The following is a 23,664-nucleotide window of genomic DNA, read 5'->3' as shown; positions in this document are numbered from 1 at the left end:
CCTCCCTCCCTCCCTCCCTTCCTTTTTTATAATAGCAATCCTAATGAGTAAAAAGTGTATCTGACTGTGGTTTTTTGATTTCTATTCCCTAATGACTAATGTGAGGTTGAGCATCTTTTAATTTCTTTATTTTTGTGTTATTGGCCATTTGTGTATCTTTGAAGAAATGTATATTCAAATCCTTTGCCCATTTTTTAATTGGGTTGTTAGGTAGGCTTTTTTGTTTGCTTGTTTTTGGCTGTTGAGCTGTAAGAGTTCCTAATATATTTTGAGTATTAATCCCTCATTGGGCATCTATTTTGACATTAAGATTATTTCCAATTTTTTTCCATTATAATTAGCACCATGATTAACACTGTTGGAGATACAGCTTTCAAATATCTTAGATTATTTACATTGGCTTTAATTCTATAAGTGAGGTTAATGGATATAATATTCAAAGGATATAACAATTTTTGTGCCTTTTAATATACAATTCCAATTTATTTTCCAAAAGAGTATAGAGACCATTTACAATGACTCATTACCAATTGCATTATATCTTCATCATTAGTTGGGAGGGAGGGGAGGATAGACAGGTTATTTTAATGTACAGCAACTGAGCATTGTCTGAATTTAAATCTTTATTAAAGCACTGCTTTAACTGTAATAAAAAAGATGGCATAAGCTATAAAAGAAATAAAGGTAAAGGAGTCCAAACACAACACTCAGAAAGACATCAACATATAAGAAAAGAGAGCAAGAGAATAAGGAACAGTGAACTACAAAAACCAGCAGAAAACTATAAAATAGCAATAACTACATACCTATCAATAATCACTTTAAATATAAATAGATTAAATGCTCCAATCAAAAGATGAATGGATAAAGAAGATGTGGTACAGATATACAATGAAATCCTACCATTTGCAACAACATGGATGGACCTAGAGGGTATTATGCTAAGCGAAATAAGTCAGACAAAGACAGATACCATATGATTTCACTTTTATGTGGAATCTAAAAAACAAAATAAACAAAACAGAAACAACTCATTACAAAGAACAAAATGATGGCTGCCAGATGAGAGATGAGAGTGGGACTGGGAAACTGGGCGAAAAAGGTGAAGGGATTAAGAAATACAAATTGGCAATTACAAAATAGTCACAGGAATATAATGTACAGCTTAGGGAGTATAGTCAACAATATTGTAATAATTGTAATAACTATATATGGTGTCAGGTGGGTGCAAGACATATCAGGGGGATCACGTCCTAAGTTATATAAATGTCTAACCTCTATGCTATGCACATGAAACTAATATAAACTAAAACTAAATGTTAACTGTAATTGCGGAAAAAAAGGAACCATCTTGAGTAAGACACTTAATCCTTCTGGATTTCAATAAATTATAAAATCAACCAACCAACCAACCAACAAAAGATAATCACACAACAGGTTTTACAAATGAAAGGGATTAAGACATCATCTGGTTCTGCCTAGATTAAGTCATGGACTTGCTCCCTGAAAAATATTCTCATCTGGAGATAATATAATCAGAAACTCTTAATGTATGTTTTAGAAAATTAAACTAAAAGATTAATATAAATTTAAGATTTAATCTGACATTAGTCTGCTTCTGGCAAAATGGAATGAACAGGGGCTGGATTTACTCTCTTTCCTGAAATAACCAAAACCTGGACAAAATATATGAAACGATAGTTCCTAAGACACTGAACATGAGCAACAAGGGCAGTAGTAATCTCTGACAGAAGAAAGAAATGAGGAGCCAAGTTTACTGCCTGCTTCGTTTGAAAGTTGCAAGGAGGGGGAACCACGGAGTTGAGATGGAGCTGACAGTGTGGGGAGACCAACGCAGCTGGAGTTCCGGGGAAGAGTACCAGAGAGGAGGGAGCTTTACAGAGAGACACTCCCAAAACCTGCAGATGATTTTCCTCAAGCATTCGGCAGAGTACTAATCAGCAAAACCATGTGCAGAGACTCTGCAAAGCCAGGGAAAGAACTACCAGAAAGCGTTACATGTACTCAGAACCCACACAGGGCCAGGGAGAGTATCAGTTTCACCAGCCAAACTGCAAAACCTCATGATTCTTGAGATTGGTAGAGTATTTAAAAGGGTCTTGTGTTAGTATTAACTGAGAAACACCAAAATAATTTTTCTTAGGCTTATTTATGTTTCGGTAATCATTTCAACTAGGTTGTTTTTAAACTATAAATATGAACTAGATTATTAGAGGTAGTATGCACACTTATTTAACTTCCACAGAAGTCAAATAAAATATTTGCTTTATCTGGCTAACCAATTTTAGTACCTTAGATAATGCCGGCTTTCTCAGAACTGAATAATGCCTGGATAGAACCTTAATTATAAATGTTGATACAGTAATACACAATGGATATATTTTTAAATATTTTCATTTATATTATTAAAGATGCTATTAACTCCATTTATTTTCAGATATGCATATTTTTTCATTAATGACGCCAAAGAAAAAACTCAAAAATATTTCAAGAAATAAAATGAATTTATTCAAAATTAATTAGATTCAACAGTAACATCCAACATAGGTTTGGAAATAATTTCTTAAAAATGAATCACCAAAGACCTGAAACCACATCAAATAGTTGTAAATTAACTTCAATGGTGCTGTCAAATCTATTATGTCTATGTCTGATCAATCAATGGCAGGATTTGCATATAGAGAACGATGGGGCTATGTATCTATTTATGTGACCAAAACAATACCAAATATATTTTTGCTATAATTCTGGATCAAATATAATTTTAGCAGTTACTCTTTTAAGTGTGAAGGCTTGGGCACACACAAAATCTTCCAATAATAGGATTTCTTTTTTTTCTTTTTTCAAAATTCCAAAGATTTTCCCAAAACTTTGAATCTTCTAAGAAAATTAAAACCTTTTCCAGCAGGATGACTTAAGTCAAGATGCTTTTAAACTATTCTTAGAATTTGGTGGCTGGTATTAAGGGGCAGATGTAAAAGATTCTCTACAGTTAGATTGCTAGAGTTTCCTTATTGCTTATTGGGACTGATTAGATAACAGGAAAACATTCTTTAAAGCAGCTCAAGGCATTAACTGAAAGAAAAAAATGAAGGCACATAGAAATAATTTTCCTCAATACTAAAAGCAGAAGAATGAAAGCCACTCTGCCTGTATGCTCCAACATTTTCCAGGGCAGATGTAGAATTAAAATGGCTTCTCTGAAGTACCTCATGTCGAAATATCATGTAAATGGAAGAATCCATACCACTTCCTTGAAAAGAAACTAGCAAAACTTAACTATCCATAAGAGGGAAATGGATTGGTAACATAGCCTTTATATACAAAAAACAATTGTAGAGTTGTGGTTCTTGTTTTTACACTTGAATACGCAAACTTCTAACAACCATATTAATCTGGCACTCTTGCAAATGTTTTTACTACTGTTGTCTTATGGTACTCAAATTTTAAAATAATAAAAAAAGCAGCCTAAAAATCTAAAAACTCTCCACCGTTTTCCATATTTGTAAGATAAGAAAGGAAGTCTGGACAATTATGCTATCTAAAACTATTTTCCTGTAAAGGTTAGAAGGTAAAGGATATCATAAACTGGGAAAAGAAAGTGCTTTTGCTTTCTTTACTTTCCATTAGAGAACTGTGAAAAATAGTAGATGATTATTCCCTATTTGATTAAATAAATAAGCAAATTTATTTGGCGGCATGGGTAAAATGTGTACACTAGAGCTACAATTTTTTAAACCTTTTAGCATGAGATAACTAAGTTGGTGGATCAATCAGTAGAATAAAAAACTTTACCCCCATGACTGATAACAGTAACAAAGGCACACAAATTGACTCTCCTTGCAATATGTGTTAACCCGTCCTTGGCTACTTGTCACAAAACTAATGATATTTGTGAGTGATAAGTCAACACCAACTCACATAATTAGGTGCTTCATAAACACATTTGAGTGGCAATTCAATACCATATGTTAACTGACAATGAATGACTTTTAAAGACCACATGGTCACAAAAATTTAACTTCTCAGTCCTTCCTTACCTTGACTAGAGTTTCTCAGGGTTACCTTCAAGACCTAACAGGAGCACAGAAATATTTTCATACCACCTACTGCCAAGACCTTAACTGTTTGGGAATACAATATATTTGAATAACATAGAACCATTAGAAAAATTTCGATTAACATTAAATTTTTTTCATTAATATTATAGCAGCTCACTCCAACAGGAATTAGGCTAAAAAGATTATCCCAGTTATTCCTCCCAGGAACAGGTACTATTTTTTTTTTTCACATTCCATCAAGGAAACTAAGACACAGAGTGATTAAAGTCCTTGTCCAATGTCACAGAGACAACAGGGTAGTAGAACAGTACTTGAAACTAAGGTGTCTAAGTTTAGAACTTCAGCGCTTAAGTATACCATCCATCCTCATTACAGCTATATAAAGTGTTCTTTAGTAAATGTAACCATCTACTTTGAGAACTTTTGTTTGATAATATCAAACATGCCCACCAATCTATCAATTTTTAAAAAATGTATATTCTTACTACCTTCTTCCACTCCCTCCCTAAAGAGCTCACATCATACATATTATCAAGTTTCTTATATGCCCCAAATAACTCTTTACCTTATAATATTCAACACTGGTATGTGATTCTGCAACATGAATTGCAAAACTGTTCAGTCCTGGCCCACAAGAATGCTATGTTGCAATAAACGGCATATAAGAGCAAGAAAAAAATATCCTTTCTTCCCAAGTAGATAGTTGCTCTTTGTAAAATTCTGCTTGGCTTGGGGACATCCCATCATCATGGCTGGGAGGGAAAAGAACTAACAATCAAAGTACTGGGGAACTAAAACCTTTTGTTTTCCTTGCTCTGGCACTGACTTGTGCTCACTGAACAAAAACAAAAGTATCCACTTAGCACTACTACACTGAATCATTTGTGACAGACCTTTTCCACTGATGGACCAAAGCATACATTTCAATTAGTTCAGTATACCTCTCAGCCTGGCGAAAATCAGTAAGAGACTTATTCTTCCTAAAAATAAAAAAAACCTCCACTGGGCAGGCAATAAAGGAAGGAGACTATATTGGTTAAGGTAATTCTAGCTGTTGTAACAGATAAACCTTAGAATCTTAGTGGTTTCACATATTAGATCTTTTCTTTTCTTGCTCATATGAAGTCCAGTGGGCATGGGACAGGAAGAGTGGCAGCTCTGCTCCAAATAGTTACTCAGGGACCCAGGCTGCAGAGACTCTCCCATTTTCAACACCTGATTATCCTGGATACCAATATCCAGCTGGCAGAGGAGGGAGGAAAGGATGACATATGGGAAATTTTATAGGCTGGATTTAGAAGTGACACACATCATTTATGCTCATATTCCACCAGGCAGAATCAGTCATGTGATCATACCTAATTGCAAGGGAGGCTGGGAAATAGAGTCTAGCTGTGTGTATGTCCATGAAGAAGAGGAAACAGATGAACAGCAAGCTGTATCTCAGTCAAAGTCTGGGCCACCAATACCAATGGACCATCCAAAAATAGCAGAGGACTCTACAGAGAACAATGGACCTAGCAGTAGCTGCATGTATCTTACGTGTGCTGCATGAAAGAGACTTTATATAAGACATATGACAATTATTGTTATAGACCAACATCCACCGATGTACAACACGACTAGAATCTCCTTCGTGCGTTCATTCAACAGCCCTTGCTGAACACCTAGACTGTGAGTCAGAACACCTGCTCTGCTCTGAGAATATGATACACAAAACACATCCCTAACACCACCACGGAGCTCACAGTCTGGTGAGTGAAAAGGGGCAGGATTTACCTGAAGGAGGAGCAGACTGAGTTCATTAATGAAAACAAACATATCCAGCACCTAGCATAGGGCTTGACATGTAATGGCAGCTGAGCAAAAGTTGAAACAAAACTAAGCAGGCAGTGGTCTGCATGTTAGGATGAGAAAGAAAGCATTTGTGGGTAAAAGGTACCCTGGGTAAGATTGGAGAAAACTTCCAAATCCCATATGTGAGTAAAAATTGACAGAGGAAATAAAGCGTTTCTGTTTCACCTTGCAAGCTAAAAAAAAAAAAAGATGTCAGTTGCTTTCAAAAAAGGTTTATAACTGATACAAAAATGTGCCGGGGGCCCCTTGTGAATTCTATATGCTGGCATCAGGCCCTTGGCATACCTTAAAGCCAAGGCATACCTTTAGGAGATTACCACCCAAAACTGACTGTGTTTATTGTCGAGACTTGGCAAACTGTATGCTACATGCTCATTGTTCTCCCCATATCAAGCCACACATGAGAACTGATTTTATATCAAAGCCAGTAAAACTTTCACTTCCCCAATGATAGCTTTAAGATCAGTGTGCACTGACTAGTCATTTATGTTCAGGCTTTAATGCATTATTACAACTTACTCTCTTAGAGGAGAATCTTCTAAATTATATTTCCCTTGGTCCTGACTGTTATTTACTTATTTTTATTTACTTTTACTATTATTTTATATTATTTAACATTAATTAAAGGCTGACTATGTGCCAGGTAACATGTTTGTAGAGATTAATTGATTTAATACTCATATTAGCCTATTCTATAGCGCAAGAATCTGAAGTTCAGAGAGATTAAGCATTTTGTCCAGAGGCTGGGGAGCTGGAATGCAAAACAGTCTCAGTTAAGCCTAAACACTTTATGGTTTCCAGATTATTGCATATTTTGGTTTAAGCTGACTCAATTTTTAGAATGAGGTGGGAGCATAAGTAAATGATTAAAGTGCACTGATGTTTTTACAGATGTTTAAGGGATGGCAGATGATATCTTAGGAAAAAAGCTATCTTATTAAAGATTCAACTTTTAAATTTAATTTTCTAATTTTTTTCACGTATTTATCAATTTTTGAGATATAACTTTCTGCATTACTCAAGAGCATTAAAAATTAGAAAATACTGACTCTAGTATATTTTGCAGGAGACTATAAAATCAAATGACAAGCATTTACGGTACATTTTCTTATGTGCATGTCTCTTGGAGAATTAAAAAAATATAAAATATAGTCTTTGCATTTGAGTTAAAACTAAGTCAGGAAGGAAAACCAGTATTCGTAAAATAATCGGGCAGCAATTAAGTGCTAAACTATGTAACACAGTCCATAAGTTTGAGAACAATTTAGAAAAGGAAGAGCTAAGTGTGGGATGCACTTGCAAAAAAACAATTCTTGGAGCAGAAGACATTTTAAATGAATTCTAAATGGAGAAAATAATGTCTATTTTGAAAACATTTAGTACTTTTAGCATGGGAGTGACAAAGAATAATATTGCTCTATTACAATTTATAAGACTATTCAGATTAAAAATTAATCTTATTAGTAAAAACAATGACTTTCATATGCCAATTTATCATCTGAAATGCTAAACTTAGAGCATGTGTCTACCTTATGTATTCATGTGGCAAGCTACCTGTGTTTCAGGGGTTAAGCAAGACAGAAGATTTTCAATAGGGACGATAAGAGACTGGAATCATGTCCAGAATTTCCACTGTCAGATAAGGGCGTCATAGTAATCCCTTCATAATTTTTCCATGTTCTCCGAAAGCATAAGAAGAAGGAAAACATGGTTCTTACTCAGATGAACAGGCATACTAAATAAGAGCTTCATAAATATCAGTTCGAGCCCTCCTACTTGTGACATTAAAAACCATCTTTCCCGGCTCCTACTGATCAATCATCCTGCAGACAAATGACAAGTCTCATTTTCAACCTCAGTACTTGAGCCATTAATTCGAGCACCTCGAAAGGAGCTTTTTAGTTATGGCAGCCTTACTCTCCTTAAATACATTTTAATAGCAAGATCTCAAAGTCTTGCAAAAGTGTACAACTAATACCCATCTTGGAAGAAGCATAATAAATTTAGGCTTGATCTTTTTTTTTTAAGTGTATACTGGTCACAATCAGGAATTTTTAAATGCTTCTTGTACAAAAAGAAAGGAAAAAATTCCTATGGGTTTTTAAAATGAGATCCTGAGAAATCATATAAACTATCCTACCCACTCCACTCCACCCAGCAATGTTTTTAGGTACGTAGACCATTTTCTCTTTTTAAAATAAATTGCAGGCTCCTTATGGGCAAGAAATAAGTCTTCTGCTTTTTTATAGGGTGCTACCAGTTGCCTATAGAGCAAAATATTTGCTGCAAATGGTAGCTGAACTGCTGAAATAAGGCTACAAGAGAATATTGGCTACTAAATGTGAGAAAGGTCATACAAAAGACCTCACAATTCCCAATGGCGTCCAACAGTCTTACTTTAATCCCCAAATAGATACCTGCAAAGCCTCCTTCCTAGGGTCCTAGAGAGGAAGAAATTTGCTTCAGCCCCCTCCCATCTGCTAATTATTACCAAGAAGCAGACATTAAAAAACCATCTTTCATCAAAAGACGAGACGAATGCTGCTGCTGATGATCAACAGCTCTGAGGAATGAAGGAGTAACAGGGAATCTTCTTCTATTAAGTCGCATGCAACCGAAAAGGGGAAGAGATTGGTAGTGGGAGAGAGAGAATAAAGCATGTCCCTTGTCTCTTCCCTTTTAGTTGCCCACTACGTGGTACTAGTTCTTATGGTGTTGGGGCTGAGGCAAAGGGTGATAGGATAAAGAGGCAGACATCATCTCTATTTTTTAAGGAAACCCTCGTGTGTGGGGCTGGTTAGGAATCAAAGAATGGAAGTGCGGACAGTTCAGTGTCAAGACTGTCAAGGCCATCGATGAAAACCAACATCCCACTCCCAACCCTCCCCCCGCTCCTGAGACCAGGTCATTGGGTAATCATCAGGTAACCATTCCACTCAAGGGATTAAAAGACATCTATTATGACAGTGGGCTTATCCTGTAATTAAATCATTCAGTGTTTCGCAGTCATCATTCTTGTCTTTACTGTATCCTAGGTAGAGCTGCCTTAAGCACAGGGACTTTAAAGTCATCTGCACAAGCCTTGTAAGGTAGAAGGATCCAGACTGGCAAAATGAACCTTTTTCAGTCCAAAGTATGTTCCTGTGATGCAGGATTTATTTCATGTGGATGATTTACTATTTTCTGTGGGTCAAACAAAGGCAAGGGATTTTGTTTTTGTTGTTCAGCCAAAATGCTCAGCGCTTACTTCTGCCAAGGAATGAAACCATCTCCTCCAGTTTTAGACACGAAGAGCTCTGTGGAACTGATTACAATCTTCCATTAAACACCGAGACTCTATATTTATAGATCCCCCTTTCTACTTGCTTCAGATCTATAACAAGGTTTCTACTGGTACAGGAGAGGATAAAATGAAGCAAAAAGGTATAAATCGTCGGCTGCTACAGGAAATAGAATTCCTGTTTAGATTCAGAACATAGCCAGCTCCCTAAATCCTGGGATAACTGCCCTGAGATATACACGTATTATAAAAGCAATGTCCTGGACATCATCAGTTTGGAATGATGAACCCACTGAGCCCTAGCCACGGCACACCACTTAGATTCCCTGAAGGTGCTATTTTGCTTTCACCATGTTGCTCTTCTCTATGCCAAATACCTGCTCTCTTTAGGCCACCTGTGTATTCCTAGTCACTCTTCAGAATCCAGCTCATATGTGGTTTCCTGGGGGAATCTTTCAGTAATATCTTTATCCTCCCACTCCTTGTTTCACAAAATTAATAATTTCTTTCACAGAGCTCCTTCTCTATTATCTGGCACATATTTCTGATTCCATCCAACACATTGTATAATAATTATGAGTTTACACATCTGGCCTCTGGAACAGATGGTGAGACCTTGGGGCCTAAGTTAATAAATGGAGTTTTTATTACATTCCCAGAACCCAGCATGCTCTTAGTAGCTATTTAATATATTTTTGATAAATTAACAGGAAAAGAGAGTTTTTTGATTTATACTATTTGTTTTTTCCCCTTCTTACAAAATTCTTCTGTTGTTCCTTTAATCGTTTCATAAAAAAGTTCTCTCTTTCGCTCTCTTTTCTTGAGTCCCTTATGCAAACTGTCCTCTTCCACCTAATTCATACTGGTTTGTCTGTTATTTTTTATAAAGTCTGCACACAGGCAAACAAATAAATAAGGCAGTTGAGTCAGGTGAGGATCCTGCCTCATAGAACAGAAAAGGAACCGGAGGCAGGAAATCCTAAGAACTGTGTTGCATGCACCTTATTATTACACAGTACTTTCCTTCAGATCATATTTAGTGCTTTGTTATTCTTAATGCTGAGATGTGTGCCTGACCTCAAGACTCTTCCAGAGTTTTAATTATGACAAACATAATTTATTATAAGACCAAATTTCCATGTTCTATATATTTATAAACAAAATCTTTCATTGCATCAGACCTGAGAAAAGCACCTGTAAAGTGTGCATATATTTGAATTTTATAATTATAATGTGAATACAAATTACATCTCCTTTCAATTAGGATAGGGTTTTTCCTCGCCATTGTCACAAAAGGATCTGATAAAGGAATCTATTTTGTTTAGATGTATAATTGAGAGTCTTCCATTTTAGATTTTATGACAAGAAATTATGTTAACTGTGCTACATCTGCATCCTCAGGGTTAAGTAAAATGATAACAGCAATCTATAAAGCTAATGAAATTGTATATAACCATAGACTACTTAGTACAGTTAATGATTTAGGAGCCTGGGCTAGCCCAGAAGACCTCAGTTCCAATGAACTTGTCCTCAACCTTTATTTTAATCATAATGCCAACCACCAAGTGGTTTAGCTAAACTAACAGGTTTTCAGGCTATATTCTGGATTATATGAGCTAACATGAAAATGAGGTTAGAATAGATATCCATGTTTTCACTGCTCTTAAGCCACATGGCAAGAGCCTCCTAGGAATTTTTTCAGAATTATAGGTTGAAGGAAAACAGTACATTGAAGCAAAGAGAAGAACTCAGGTCAGTATATTTGAGCAAAGATTTAAAGGGAAAACAATAGCCTGACTATAGCTTTAGTTATAAATCACTAAATGTGATAAAAAATAACTGAAGATATAAAATAATTATGAGAACCTTTTCCACTGTAGTTATACCTATAAAAACAAAACACCAAATCTTTAACAGAGTAATCTAGTATATTTAAAACCACCTTTGGACGTATATGCCTAACAATTGTGAGTTTATTCTAGAGTTTCTCTTTCTTTGTATAATCACAAGGGTGTGAGTCAAATCCAGCTTTGTTTGGCTCAACACACACAGAACAGCATTCAGAATAACTGAAGAACCAGCCCAACTGATTTCACCTCTTCCTTAACTACTTCAAAATCAGATAAAACAGTAGATCTGCCCTTCCTTTACAGGGTCAGATATTGAAGGCCTCTGAACTTTTACATAGTCATAGCTCAGTCAGGTGGAAAAATAATTCTAATTCCAAATGTTAACGTACCTTGAAGAACTTCCATGGGGAGAACAGTCCAGCATTTTCCAGATAGGAAATATAAATATAGCGAGCCGTATTGCAGGCCAGGCCAATGTACAGAACCCTGAAGAAAGCAAAGGAAAATAAGTTGAAGCCCCAGTATAAGATACAAAACATGTAAATATTACCTATATTTCACCTGCCCAAACCATCCATCATCTAGCAGACAGTATTCCAAATTTAGGAGTGGGAAAGCAAAAGGACAATTAAATTTAAACATGAACTTACGAATAAGATTGCTTCTAACATATCTGCCCTCAGCCTTTCAAAATGCCTGTTAATATAAAAGCGAACATCACCCTTCCTGAAACTTAATTAGTAGCAGAGACAATGCTTTTTTAAGATAGTCTGGGCACACTGCCATCAGTAATGACATTGCTGGCATTGTTCCAGATGGCTGCAGGGTAAATATGCCTGGGAGTGTAGCCACTTCACTATGATAGGGGAAGGACAGGATAAAAATGAGAACATGCGAATATGAATGTGGCCTCGCTTGTAATACCCAAGACACCAAGCAGTTTCACAAGGAGACTCTCAAGGTCATCAGCAAATATCATCCAATGATGAATAATAAACTATTAGGAAATCAAATACTTTTTCCTATTAGTTCAATTGATATATGTTTATTATTTTTTTAAAAAAGCATGAAATGATATGCTCATTTCCCCCCTCACAATCACCACTACTAAAATCATAAGTAAAAACAAAATAATCAAAAGCCCAAAGTAGTGCATCCAAGCATAAGGTTGTGATCTTATTCTGAACTGGACAGCCTGGTTTGGAAGCAAACGGCAGCTGCTTCTGTAAAAACACAAGCTGATCGTAGGGATTTCTCTTTCTTGGTTGTTTTCCATTTCTGTTAATTTTCCTAACCTTAATGCTTTTTTTGTTTTCTAAATTCAAGTGGATGAAAACTAGAAGGTAAAAGAAATAAACCAATATGACAATCAGTGGTATTTTTCTAATCTTGCACAACTACATTTTCATATTAAAATAATTCCTATAAATATTGTTTCCTTTTTCCAACATTGGATCAAGGAAAGGAAATGCTTTGAGGCATCCAGCTGGTATTAACTACAAATATGGAACAGAAGGATGGGGGAAAAGGCCAAAAAAAGGGGTGGTTGTGGTGGTGTGAATGGGATAGGAAATGGATAGTAGAAGGGATTTAGGAGATCTTCAGTATTGAAAAGGTCTGGGTTATCATATTTTGTGGATATTCTGTTCTTTGTACTTGTATGTTTTGAGGGAAAAAGTATATGTTTCAATACTCTTGATAAAAAAATTTGTTGGACAAACTTGCTACAGATACATCAACCAGGGTCCTTCTGCTAGGAAACAAACAACACAAAAAAGCCCACGGGAAATTAAAATGCAAAATATAATACATGAACTCATAGGTTACACAAACTTTTATCTCCTTTTAAAGTTATAAACCAGCTCTGCTGATGAGTTCAACTTAGCCTAACTCAGGGATCAGCAAACATTTTCTATAAAGGGCCACACAGTAAGTAGTTTAAGCTTTGGAGGTGTCTTGCACTACTCAACTCTGCTGTTGTAGCATTAAAGCAACCATAGACAGTATGTAAATGAATGAACATGGATGGATATTTTCTAATAAAATATGAATTATGAACATTGAAATTTAAATTTCATGTAATTTTCACATATCACAAAATAATTATTACTCTTGTGATTTTTTTTAACCACTTGAAAGTGAAGAAACCATTCTTAGTTCATGGGCCATACAAAAACAGGCAACAGACCAGATTTGGCCTGTGGGCCGTAGCTTGCGAATCCCTGGCCTAGCTCATTAGTTACTTTTAATTTTGGCTGTATGTCAGATTTACTCAGGTAAGTGTTAAAAACTACAGATGTTGAGGCCCACGCTACTCTCAGTGAAGATCTCTAAGGTCAGCACCTAGTCACTGTGCTTCTGCAAGTTCCTTAGGTTATTCAGATACTCAGCCAGGATAGCTCATTCCAAGCAGCTCCCAGGAATACTTTCCTATAATCCCATCATTAAGAAAATTTGGTAATACATCTTCTTTGTGTTCACATCGCTTATCCTGCACCTTTCTTTTAAACCCACCTCTGAATCAGGGTTGCCATGACAACTGTTATTCAATCTAGTTCACAGTCCAAAGATCCTGAAGTAAAGTAACACAGAGTCCATTGGCCCAGTGTAAGAGGTAGATTGTGCTATGCCTTCAAACCTCTAACCATGTGTAATTCAGTCACTGGAGTCTAAAACTTCTGGGACCTTTAGGTCTTAAATTGCCATCAACAAGCCAAGTGGCTGTGAGCTTGATACATCCTTCACTTCTTTCCCACATTTTAATCTCACCATTGAAAGTCCTTCAGGACCCAACAGGTGCCTTAGAGGAGAAAAAGAAAAATAAGAAGTACCCAGGGCAAGTTACTTCATCTCTCTGAGCCTCAGTTTCCTCATATATCAAGTATAATAATATTGCCTATTCTACAGGTTTGTGATATTTACAAACCACTGAGTTATCCCAAATAAGCACTCAGTAAATGGTAGCCTATTATTACTATTATTGTTATTGTTGTTTTAAAGCATAACCAAGTACCCTTTTATTTTCTGACAAAACTATTATTCCAGAATTCCAAAAGAGAGAGGAGCACTAGCATTCCTTTCTCACCAACCATTTTGGGGAAGTCAGTGACTTCAGGAAATCAGCAAAGATAAGATTATGAGCAGAAAGGAAGACAGCATTTAGATCTACAAAAAGGGAAAGAAGTAGACATACATTTATTGACTCGTCACTGAAAAGTATCTCAGCAACATAAGAATCTTTTTAATATCTGAATGCAATATTTAAACTGACAATTACTTACTATTCTGGGATGAATTATGTCCTTACCGCCATCCCCCCTTCATATGTTTAAGTCCTAAGTCCTCAACAAAATGTGACTGTATTTGGAGATAGGGCGTTTAACCCATTTCCCATTTGCCCTGAGAATAGTCACTGGTGGCACCTGTAGCTGCAGCATTTACCCTGAGATAACTGGCAGATTACGGCCTAACCGTACCCCCAAAGTTTGCCACTAAATATCTCGCTTTTAATTATTATTTTCTTATCACTCTAGTATATCGATAGTCTTTGGAAAAAAATGACATCATTCTATTTATAGCATTCTGTTTTTAGTAGTGGTATTTCCACTTACAAAATATAGTAGTTCTTGATTGCATTCCTACACATGATGTTAACATTGTTCTCGAGCAGTTGTTAGCCGAAGATTCCTCTGATGAATCAAATTTATGTATATCTTTCTGTTACATTAGGATTAGAGACAAGCTCCATTTAGAAATAACTCCAAGAACAGTTTTTACATTTTACTTTTACATTGAAAACTAGTCAGATTTGCTTCAACCTCAAAGAATGTGTTTATGTAAAATTAAAGTAATGGTGGCAGTGAGCTGCATTTTTTTCTAATGGAAATGGGCATTTAACCCATTGGGATAAATGGGATAATTATGGTAAAATGATGTCATATGGGTGGGTCCTAATGCAATATGATTGGTGTCCTGATGAGAAGAAGAGATTAGGACACACACAGGCACACAGGGAAGACCAGATGAGACCTGGATTAGGACAAGCCAAGGAGAGAGGTCCTCAGAAGAAATAAACCCTGCTGACACCTTGACTTTGGACTTTTAGCTTCCAGAACTGTGAGGAAATAAATTTGATTTTTGTAAGCCATCAAATCTGTGGTGCCCTAGAAAAGAAATATATTCACTCTCATGAAATTAAGGATTTGCTAATAAAATGGAATTATTATACTGTGTTTTACTACATCATCTTCTGGACAATCAAATTCTTTATGTTGAATATAGAGCACATATTCAGGGTCCTAGAATTTTCCTGGTCACTTTTAGGCCTGGAAATACAGAAGAATAGTCTGGAAAATGCTTCTTATTGAGATACAGATACCTACTGAGCACTTCTAATGAAAAAGCTCAGAAACAACATCTTCATTTTCCTATTTCACAATAGGAAGTCAGTAAGTATAAAAGTAGGCAACAAATAAAGGCAATTTTAGAACAGGTGGTTGGTGTAAGTGAACTTATCTATAAAGAAGAACATAACTGGTAGTGAGCAAATGATTCAGCAGAACACACCGTACCATGGAAAATCCAAATCACTTGTCAAACACCTTGATTTGTATTTGAACAAAATAGAACAGTAGGAAAAAAATGTTTATGAGATTCTAATTTCTTATACAACCGAAATTTACAGGATATAACAGGCAGGACAAATTGGTCGTAATCTTATAATAAAACTGGTACTTCTTCTTTCAGACAGATGGTATTCAAATATAGATGCAATTGATTGTGAGTCATTCTGCAATTTCTAACAGGGTGTAGGTTAGTTATAATGCCCTACTTTTAACCATCTATAATATGGCTGAATGCTCCAAGAATCCCTCTAAACCACAATGATCATAAATTTTGCTCAACAAACATTTATCGAGATACCACTATGAACCATATACTGGACTCCAGGGGAATAAAAATGAAAAGAATCCTCTTTGTCTTCAAGGAACTTACAGTCTAGTGGGGAGACAGGCACATAAGCAAATAAGTTAAAATGTAACATTCCAAGAGGCATGCACAGAGGAGAGGCCCTTAGCTATCTCTAGGAATTCAGGGATACCTGTTTAGAATCAACTGGACAAAAAAGGTGGGAAGAACATGACAAGCAGAGGGAACAATGGGAACAGAGATTAACCATAAAACCCCAAGTGTTTACAGACAGGGAGGGTATCTGAAAGTTATAAAAAGGATCAAAGTCAAAGAATTTATGAAAAGATGAGTGAACTATTCCAGTTTAGATCCAATCTGGAAATTATTCTTTATACCAGAGCCAACACAGGATCTGAGCAACAAAGAAAGACTAAGCAGGATTATTCTACAGTGTTCAGATCTGAGACAAAAGAGCAGCACCATGCAAAGAGAACTCAGTCTCGTCCCAATGAGGAATTTAACAGCAAACATTTTGCAAAGCCTCTGCTGGAGAAACACAACAGTTCCTCAAATAAACAAAAACGAAAAACCACACCACGGATAAAAACAAAATACTCTGAAGACTGTTTTTATCCATCACAGGTCGAGTATTTGCAGACAGACTGAAAATTCTCTGCCATCTGTATTGCAAGCCCGTACACAAAGGTGCACGGGTTCCAATGCATACAAGTGTAGCTCAAAGGCACGGGTGCTAGATGAAGGTACACTAGCAACAAACTAAATTCAGAGAGCAACATTCCAAACAGGTTACAGACCACTTAGCCAATTTCCTCAGCTACACTTGGCTAGAGTTTTCACTAGTTCCTAATGAGAAAGATTGGCCATCAATACCAGATACTTGGAGCATAGTCTATAGTCTGCCTCATGTATGAATGAGTTTAGGTTTTCTGAATGGTAAACAATGTCTCACCATTAGGTTAGTTTCTATCATTCCCAGATCATCCTTTTATGGTCTATATAAAGTTGTCATTTAAAAAAATTCCTTCAGATATTGTTACATACGTCTTTCTAGACCAGGCTGACATCAGCTGCTAATTACAGTCAAGATTCCGGTATTTAATATAAGTATTCAATGTAAGCAGTGCCAATCTCTCCAAGAATGAAGCTTTATTTCCAACATAATCACTGATTCATACTGATGACCTTAGTAAGATCATGTTCCTATAGTCAGTTGACGAAGGTAGGAAAATATTTATCCAAACTCTTTAGAAAATAGTTAAAATATAAGGTTAGGCCTTGAAAGAGTTAAATTTTAGTCTAAAACATTCTTTTCTCATATCCATCCCCCTCCTCCCAATCAACCTCCATGATGTAATGTTGCCATGAAAGCCCTGCCAGGATTTCTCCGCCTCTCTAGCAGAATAGGGTTTTACTGTAACTGTCTAGAATCTCTTGTCCTCTCTCTCCCTTCTTGTCCTCTCATGGCATTTCCCTGTGTCCCACTGCCAGAGCTGGCTGGTTTGAAAGGATTATAGCTGGCATTCCTTGGATTTACCACCCCAAGCAAGTGGCCTGAGCTACCATCATGCCACAATGTTAGCAAAAGCAGCCAGACAGAAGAGAGAAGACATGGCCACAGCATCAGTGACTTGAGCAAGAACCGCCACACCTCATGCCCAGACCAGGTGCTTAGCTAGAAGTGACAGAACTGTTGACATGTTTCTCCCTTTTTCCAATACACTACTTCTGGCACTGGTACCCTAATTGTGAGCGTCCTATCTTTGAAAGGGGTCATTCCTTCTAAGAAACCTTCCCAGATGTCTCTAAGAATAATTGATCCTACCTCCCCCTGTTCTGCTGTTATACTCCAGAGTACCTGTCACAATCTACAACTGTTGTACCCATAAGATTGTGAGTTCCTGGGAGACAGGGACAGTGTCTTTTTTATCTTTGTACTCAAAAGAAGCCTGTCTTGCTCAAGCACTCAGTGAATCTATAGCAATATAATGTAACATAATCTTATGTAAATTGATAAAATATGAAGGCAAAAAGCAGCACTGTTCTCTTGAAAATGGTGTTTCTTAATTGGCCACTGTCATTTTGGATGGTATAATTCTTTTTTGAATGGGACTCACCCCTTCATTGCGGGATGTTTACAATCCCTGACCCTTGCATGTTAAATGCATCTCTGAAACAACTAAAAATGCCTCTCACATTTTTCTAAACACCTCCTGCTGAGAACCACTAGGTGAGTCTCTTAAACAGTGGCTTCCTGGGCATTGTATCATAAAGTATCGTGTGTGTGTGTGTTCATATTCAAGTTATATTAGTACATAAACAAATCTAGAAACAGATAGAAACCAAACCAAACCCTTCATTGTCTAAAGAGTTTATTTGACTTAGAACTGATCACAGAAAACAAGATTCTACTACAAAACATCTTTCCTTGTAGACTATCTGGCATGAGGCTCTTCCTAGTCCTGTGTTCTCCAGCCACATGAATGCCGCATGGACCCACTGGGCCACTGTCCACATCCGTCCCTGTGACCAGATGTCCTATTCCTCCTTCATATCTCACTCAGCTCCTTTACATGTGATCAGAGCATCATATGGCTCTTCTGACAGCCCTTATCTCAGTTGTAACCATATGACAACTCAACTGTATGCTCTACCTAGGGTGAGGTCTATTTCATATAATGTTGGCTCAGTTTTTCATCTAGTGCTTGACTTGTAGAAGGCACTCAATAAATATTCACAGAGTAAAGGGAAAACACAAATACTTACATCATTTAACAAAAATTCATTGAACACACTCTGTACTAAGTGCCAGGGATGTGGTGGTGAATGAGGTTTAAATATAAATGATGCACTTATTATAATTATATACGTATATATTAAGAGACATGATTGTAGTATAGGAATAAGTAATGGGCATGTGAAAGAATAAAATGACTTATAAGAGAATCCTAAAACTAGAATGATTAAAAAAATGGATGTTCATATTTGGCAACGTTTTTGATTAATGTTAATAGGCTATGCTCGAATATAAATATTAAGTCATTTATGGAGATAAGCAATAGTTCAATGAATTGCTAACTATGGTTTATTTGGAGATTTTGAAACACCCATACAATGGATCCTCAACACATGTGCACATGCAGATAACAGAGTTCCTGGCTATGCACAGGCCTATCTCATCAGAAGAGTAAGAGCACACAAGCCGTGAAGCTCAGAATCAGTGGCACTCCCATACCAACCACAGCATAGCCAAAGAGATCACCAACAGAGATCCTGGAAGCTACTAAGCTTCCATCACCTAGCAGGTATAGTGGTCACTGATCCATTCTTACAGAACAGAGCATAACAACCACACTGTATGTCAGATGAGTGAATGGAGGAAAATGTTCATTTAGCTGTGTATGTTTTGTGCAACTTTCAGTACTTCCTTTACTTTTTCTGCAAGAAAAAGCAAAGGTAAAAGTGAAGACTAAGTCTCTGCTGGTCTTCAGTCATTCTTTATTTTACTGCTTTCAAATCTTTCCAAGTGACTGATGAGCTAAGAGTATAATTATGGTAACTATCAGCCAGATTACTGTGCTGGTTCCTGGCCATATTTACATCTCTCCATTGTTCTTTTAGTTTATATGTTTTTTTCTTAGGTTGTATCTATCTCCAGGTAGAAAAATAAGGATGTTTAAAACAAAATACAATCTTGATTAATGGAAACCAACCATTTGGAGAACATAATATGCTGTTTTGTTATAGTTTCTATCTGGATAAAAGTCAAATGACCAAACATACACTCCCATACCATGATTTTGTTTAAAAATTTTCCATGAGATGGGCTGAGGTATACATAAAATGCAAATCCTATCTATAATTTGCAAACAAGAATTATTGACATTTGGCATAGCAATTCACTTGGAAAAGGCCTCAAGAGTTTTAGGTGACCCTATGCTAACTTTGAGGGAACTAAATAAATTCATCAAAATTCAGGCTGAAAGAGTTATCATGATCAAACCAAAAGGAGATAATAATCCCATTGTTTTTGACTTTAGCTAGAACGAAGGAGAAAGTGAGAACAATTAAGAGATCACTGACAAAAAAAGAAAGAGGGAGGGAGGGACGGCGGCGGCGGCGGCGACGCGTCGTTTCGTCACTGCGGGATCAGGACAAAGAATCAGACAAAACTCGGCTCTCCTCCATCACTCTCAATCACGACCTGCCTGGGATTCCAGCATAGGCCTGGGGAAAAACCCTCCCCTATAGGAGACAGAGGTAGTAGATGGAGAGACTCAGGTTCTGATTGCAGCATTTGAGACTTGGCTATAGCTACACCTAAGGCCACTTGCTAGACTCTTCAGTTAGACAGTATACTGCCTGTTTCGCTTAACCCACTCTGGGTAAGGTTTTCTGCCACCTCAAGTGAAAGAGTCTTAAGTGACATAAGATCTTATCGACCTTGTGAGGAAGCAAGTTCTACATCACTAGAAGAGCCAAGCCCAGGCAAAATAACCATCTTCCAAGGATTTGGGTGAAGAGACCTATATTGGAATGAAGTCAGGCCTATATGATTGTATTAGTTTGCCCGGGCTACTGTAACAAATACCACAACTGGACTGGGTGGCTTAAGCAATAGAATTAATTTTTTTTACACAAGTCACAGGGCTAGAAGTCTGAGATCAAGGTGTCAGCAGAAATGGTTTCTGCTGAAGCCCCTCTCCTTGGCCATCTTCTCCCTGTGTGTTCAGGTGTATCTGTGTGTGTCTGTGTCCCAATCTCTGTATAAGGGCACCAGTCATATTAGATTAGGGCCCACCCTAATGACCTCCTTTTAATTGAACTACCTCGTTAAAGATCCTAACTCCAAATGCAGTCATCATTCTAAGGTGCTGGAGTGGGGGTGGTTAGAACTTCAATTTATGAATTTTCAGGGGACACAATTCTGCCCAGAAAAATGGCCTCCAAGGTTACTTGCAACTCTAACCAACAGAAAACAAAATTTAGTAAAGAATGCTATTGTTTTACTCAAGAGCCATTTACTCTGTGGCCTGGAAATAAAACACGTGATACCAGCTGCAGCCTTCCTGAGTCTCTAAAGTCAGAGTAAGGTGCACTCTTAGAAGAGGACTGTTACCATTTCGTATAACCCAATCCGACTATATTTACTCATTTATGTTATCTAGGGGATTGCTATTTACTTTTCCAGTGCTTGATGTAAAATGAAAGGTTTTGACAAACAGTGCTAATTAATGCATTTCACAATGAGCAGCACAGTGGGGGCAAATGCTACAACTTGGCAGAAGTGGTGGAATCCACACCTCAGGCATACTGGAAGTGGACTTTTCCCAGGAATGGTCATAAATGCCTTGGTTATACTATAGAGATTTCGAAAAGGTCAAATAAACCTATGAGTAAAAACTGCAAAACACTGCTCAAACGTGTAAGCTACCATTAAATAAAATGCAAATATTTCAGCAAGAGCAGCCAAGTCTTTTACAAATTCTGTCTGAGCCAGTATATGGAGAAATATCTAAGGTTCAGGGTTCTAACTTCCATTCCAGTCAACTGGCTCTGAAGAAAGACAATCCTCTATGTAGATCTCAGCAACTGCTATCATAAATCACATTCCCTATCACGGGCTAGATGGCCTAGATGTGTTTACATGAATGGCGTGGTACACATTTCTGATTTATCAGGAAAAAACCATTCAGAGTCCGAGTCCTTGGGGTGGTGGACATAGAGCAGGGAGGTCTGATGTGTGGTTTTTCACATATAAAAACCAACCAAAGTAGAAAGTTAGATCATTAGAACTAAAAGATACCACAGTAGCAAGTCCAACCCTCTTATTATAGAGAGACAATGAAATAAGAGGTCCAGAGACGTAGAATGGGACCACAGAGTTGGTTGACCAGTGGTAGGTCAAGGTCACTGCCCCCTTGCCCTATAGTGCTCTTTTGATAGATAATAACAATATGCTATGTTTTCCTCCAAGGTCCCTAGATAAAGTTAAACCTAGATAAGGCCTTGAAGAAACATCTCTGGATTGGACCAGTGCAGACAGAGACTGGCCATGTTAGTTGTTATGTTTCCAGCAACAGCTGTGCAATTAGAGTAAGAAAGTTGGATGTATGTTTCAGTTGGCTTTAGAAGATTGGTAACAGTTTAAGATCTGATGAATCTATAGGAGAAATAGGGCAGGAGGAAAGTAGACAAGCAAACGCTACTCAACAGCAGCCTAATTACTTGGGTCACAACAGAGAAGTTTACTGAGAAGAAAAATTTTGTGTTATGAGATGAAATGGGCCACAAGGCCATTTCTGATGAGGAAACAACCCCAGAAACTTCAAGTGTGGATGGCTGAGGCAGAACACAGCCTAAGCCAGGGTTCCTGCCCCCAGATGCAGGCTGGATGGACTGCATTAAGCAGGCATGCTTTGAAATCAAATAATCAGTAGCTGACTGTATGGTTTAGGCTAAATAAGGGCAGAAACTAGGAAAGGGCACCACACACACACACCCCCTAGGACTGTGAGAGGACAGCAACCACAGGCACAGGCTTTGCTCATCGCCATGCAGGTCTCTAGACCAGCCTGGGAAGTCAAGATGGGCTCACCCAGCCAGGGGACTGAAAGGAGCACTGATCTCTTCCATTCCTTGATCCCTGAGGTGGCTCTACAGAGCCCACTGTGAAGAGTCTTAACTACTCCTGCAACACTGGTTTGGGAGTCATCTCCTTCTCTTTCTTGAATTTACTACCTTTAAGACTTAATCTGACGTGATCCCCACTCTCTCACCCAATCAGGAACCTCCCCTGAACCCTGGCTACAGATTCTCAGGGCTGCACCCCGCACCCCCAGGGAGTGAACATGGTCTTTCCACCAGTGGAGGACATCTGGCTCTCATCCAGCCACTGTACAATGAATATAACAAAGCTTAAGTGTTTTGCAAGGTGGTTGTAACAATAAAAATATTTGCAAAAACTGTAACTTGTAAAGCCTACAATATTATTTCCATTTATTTTTATTGGTGATCTATAAATTAGAAATGAAAACAATGACTTTGTGATTTAGCCCAATTCGGAAGCTGCACATAATATTGTTCCCTATAAAAGATGCAAGAATCTTCCTGTGGAATGAAATATATTCTATCTATTAGTAGCATTCCTGAGGCAAGACAATAAAAAACAATCCTATACTCAGGCATGTATATTTGAAAAATAATAATGGATTTGTTTTCTGGTCTAGTCTTGCTTTCTTCTCTTACTAAGCCTTGGGCTTACTAGATAAGCCCAAGGCTTAGAAACCCCATCTTAGAAGCACTAAACATGTCTCTTCCCAACAATACTGCTCTGTGATTCTGCTTCCAGAAGTAACACCCATAGTAAATGTTCCTTGTTTGAGGAAGACCATTTCCCACAATGGATTTACTAGCTGGAGGAAAAGGAGGGGGACGGAGGAGGAAGACGGCTGCAAAAAACCTCATACCATGGGATTTAGCGAACTCATGGAATGGAGCTAATGATTTTACCTACTTGACATGGTTTCCCAAAAGACAACTCCAGCCTTATCCTCTCATCCCAGATCTAGACTTAGAAACTCAGCTTCAATGGGCATCTTTATCATCTCATAAGATTTCCACACTTTCCATACACTAGCCTCTTCCCCTCTCTGGAACCGTTACC

General features: G+C 37.4%; 1 protein-coding gene across 1 annotated transcript in view; it reads right to left on the bottom strand.

The window, feature by feature from the left end:
• Positions 1 to 23,664, bottom strand: part of MFSD6 (major facilitator superfamily domain containing 6) — a 57,050-nt gene that overhangs the window by 7,585 nt on the left and 25,801 nt on the right. The window contains 2 exon segments of the mRNA XM_039844267.1: positions 11,459 to 11,491; positions 11,494 to 11,555. Coding sequence (XP_039700201.1) covers positions 11,459 to 11,491; positions 11,494 to 11,555 — 95 coding nt within the window.

The sequence above is a fragment of the Pteropus medius genome, unplaced genomic scaffold, assembly GCF_902729225.1.
Source record: "Pteropus medius unplaced genomic scaffold, Ma_sr-lr_union100, whole genome shotgun sequence".
NCBI lineage: Eukaryota > Metazoa > Chordata > Mammalia > Chiroptera > Pteropodidae > Pteropus > Pteropus medius.
The sequence above is the reverse complement of the archived record's forward strand: the minus strand, read 5'-3'. Positions and strand labels throughout refer to the sequence as shown.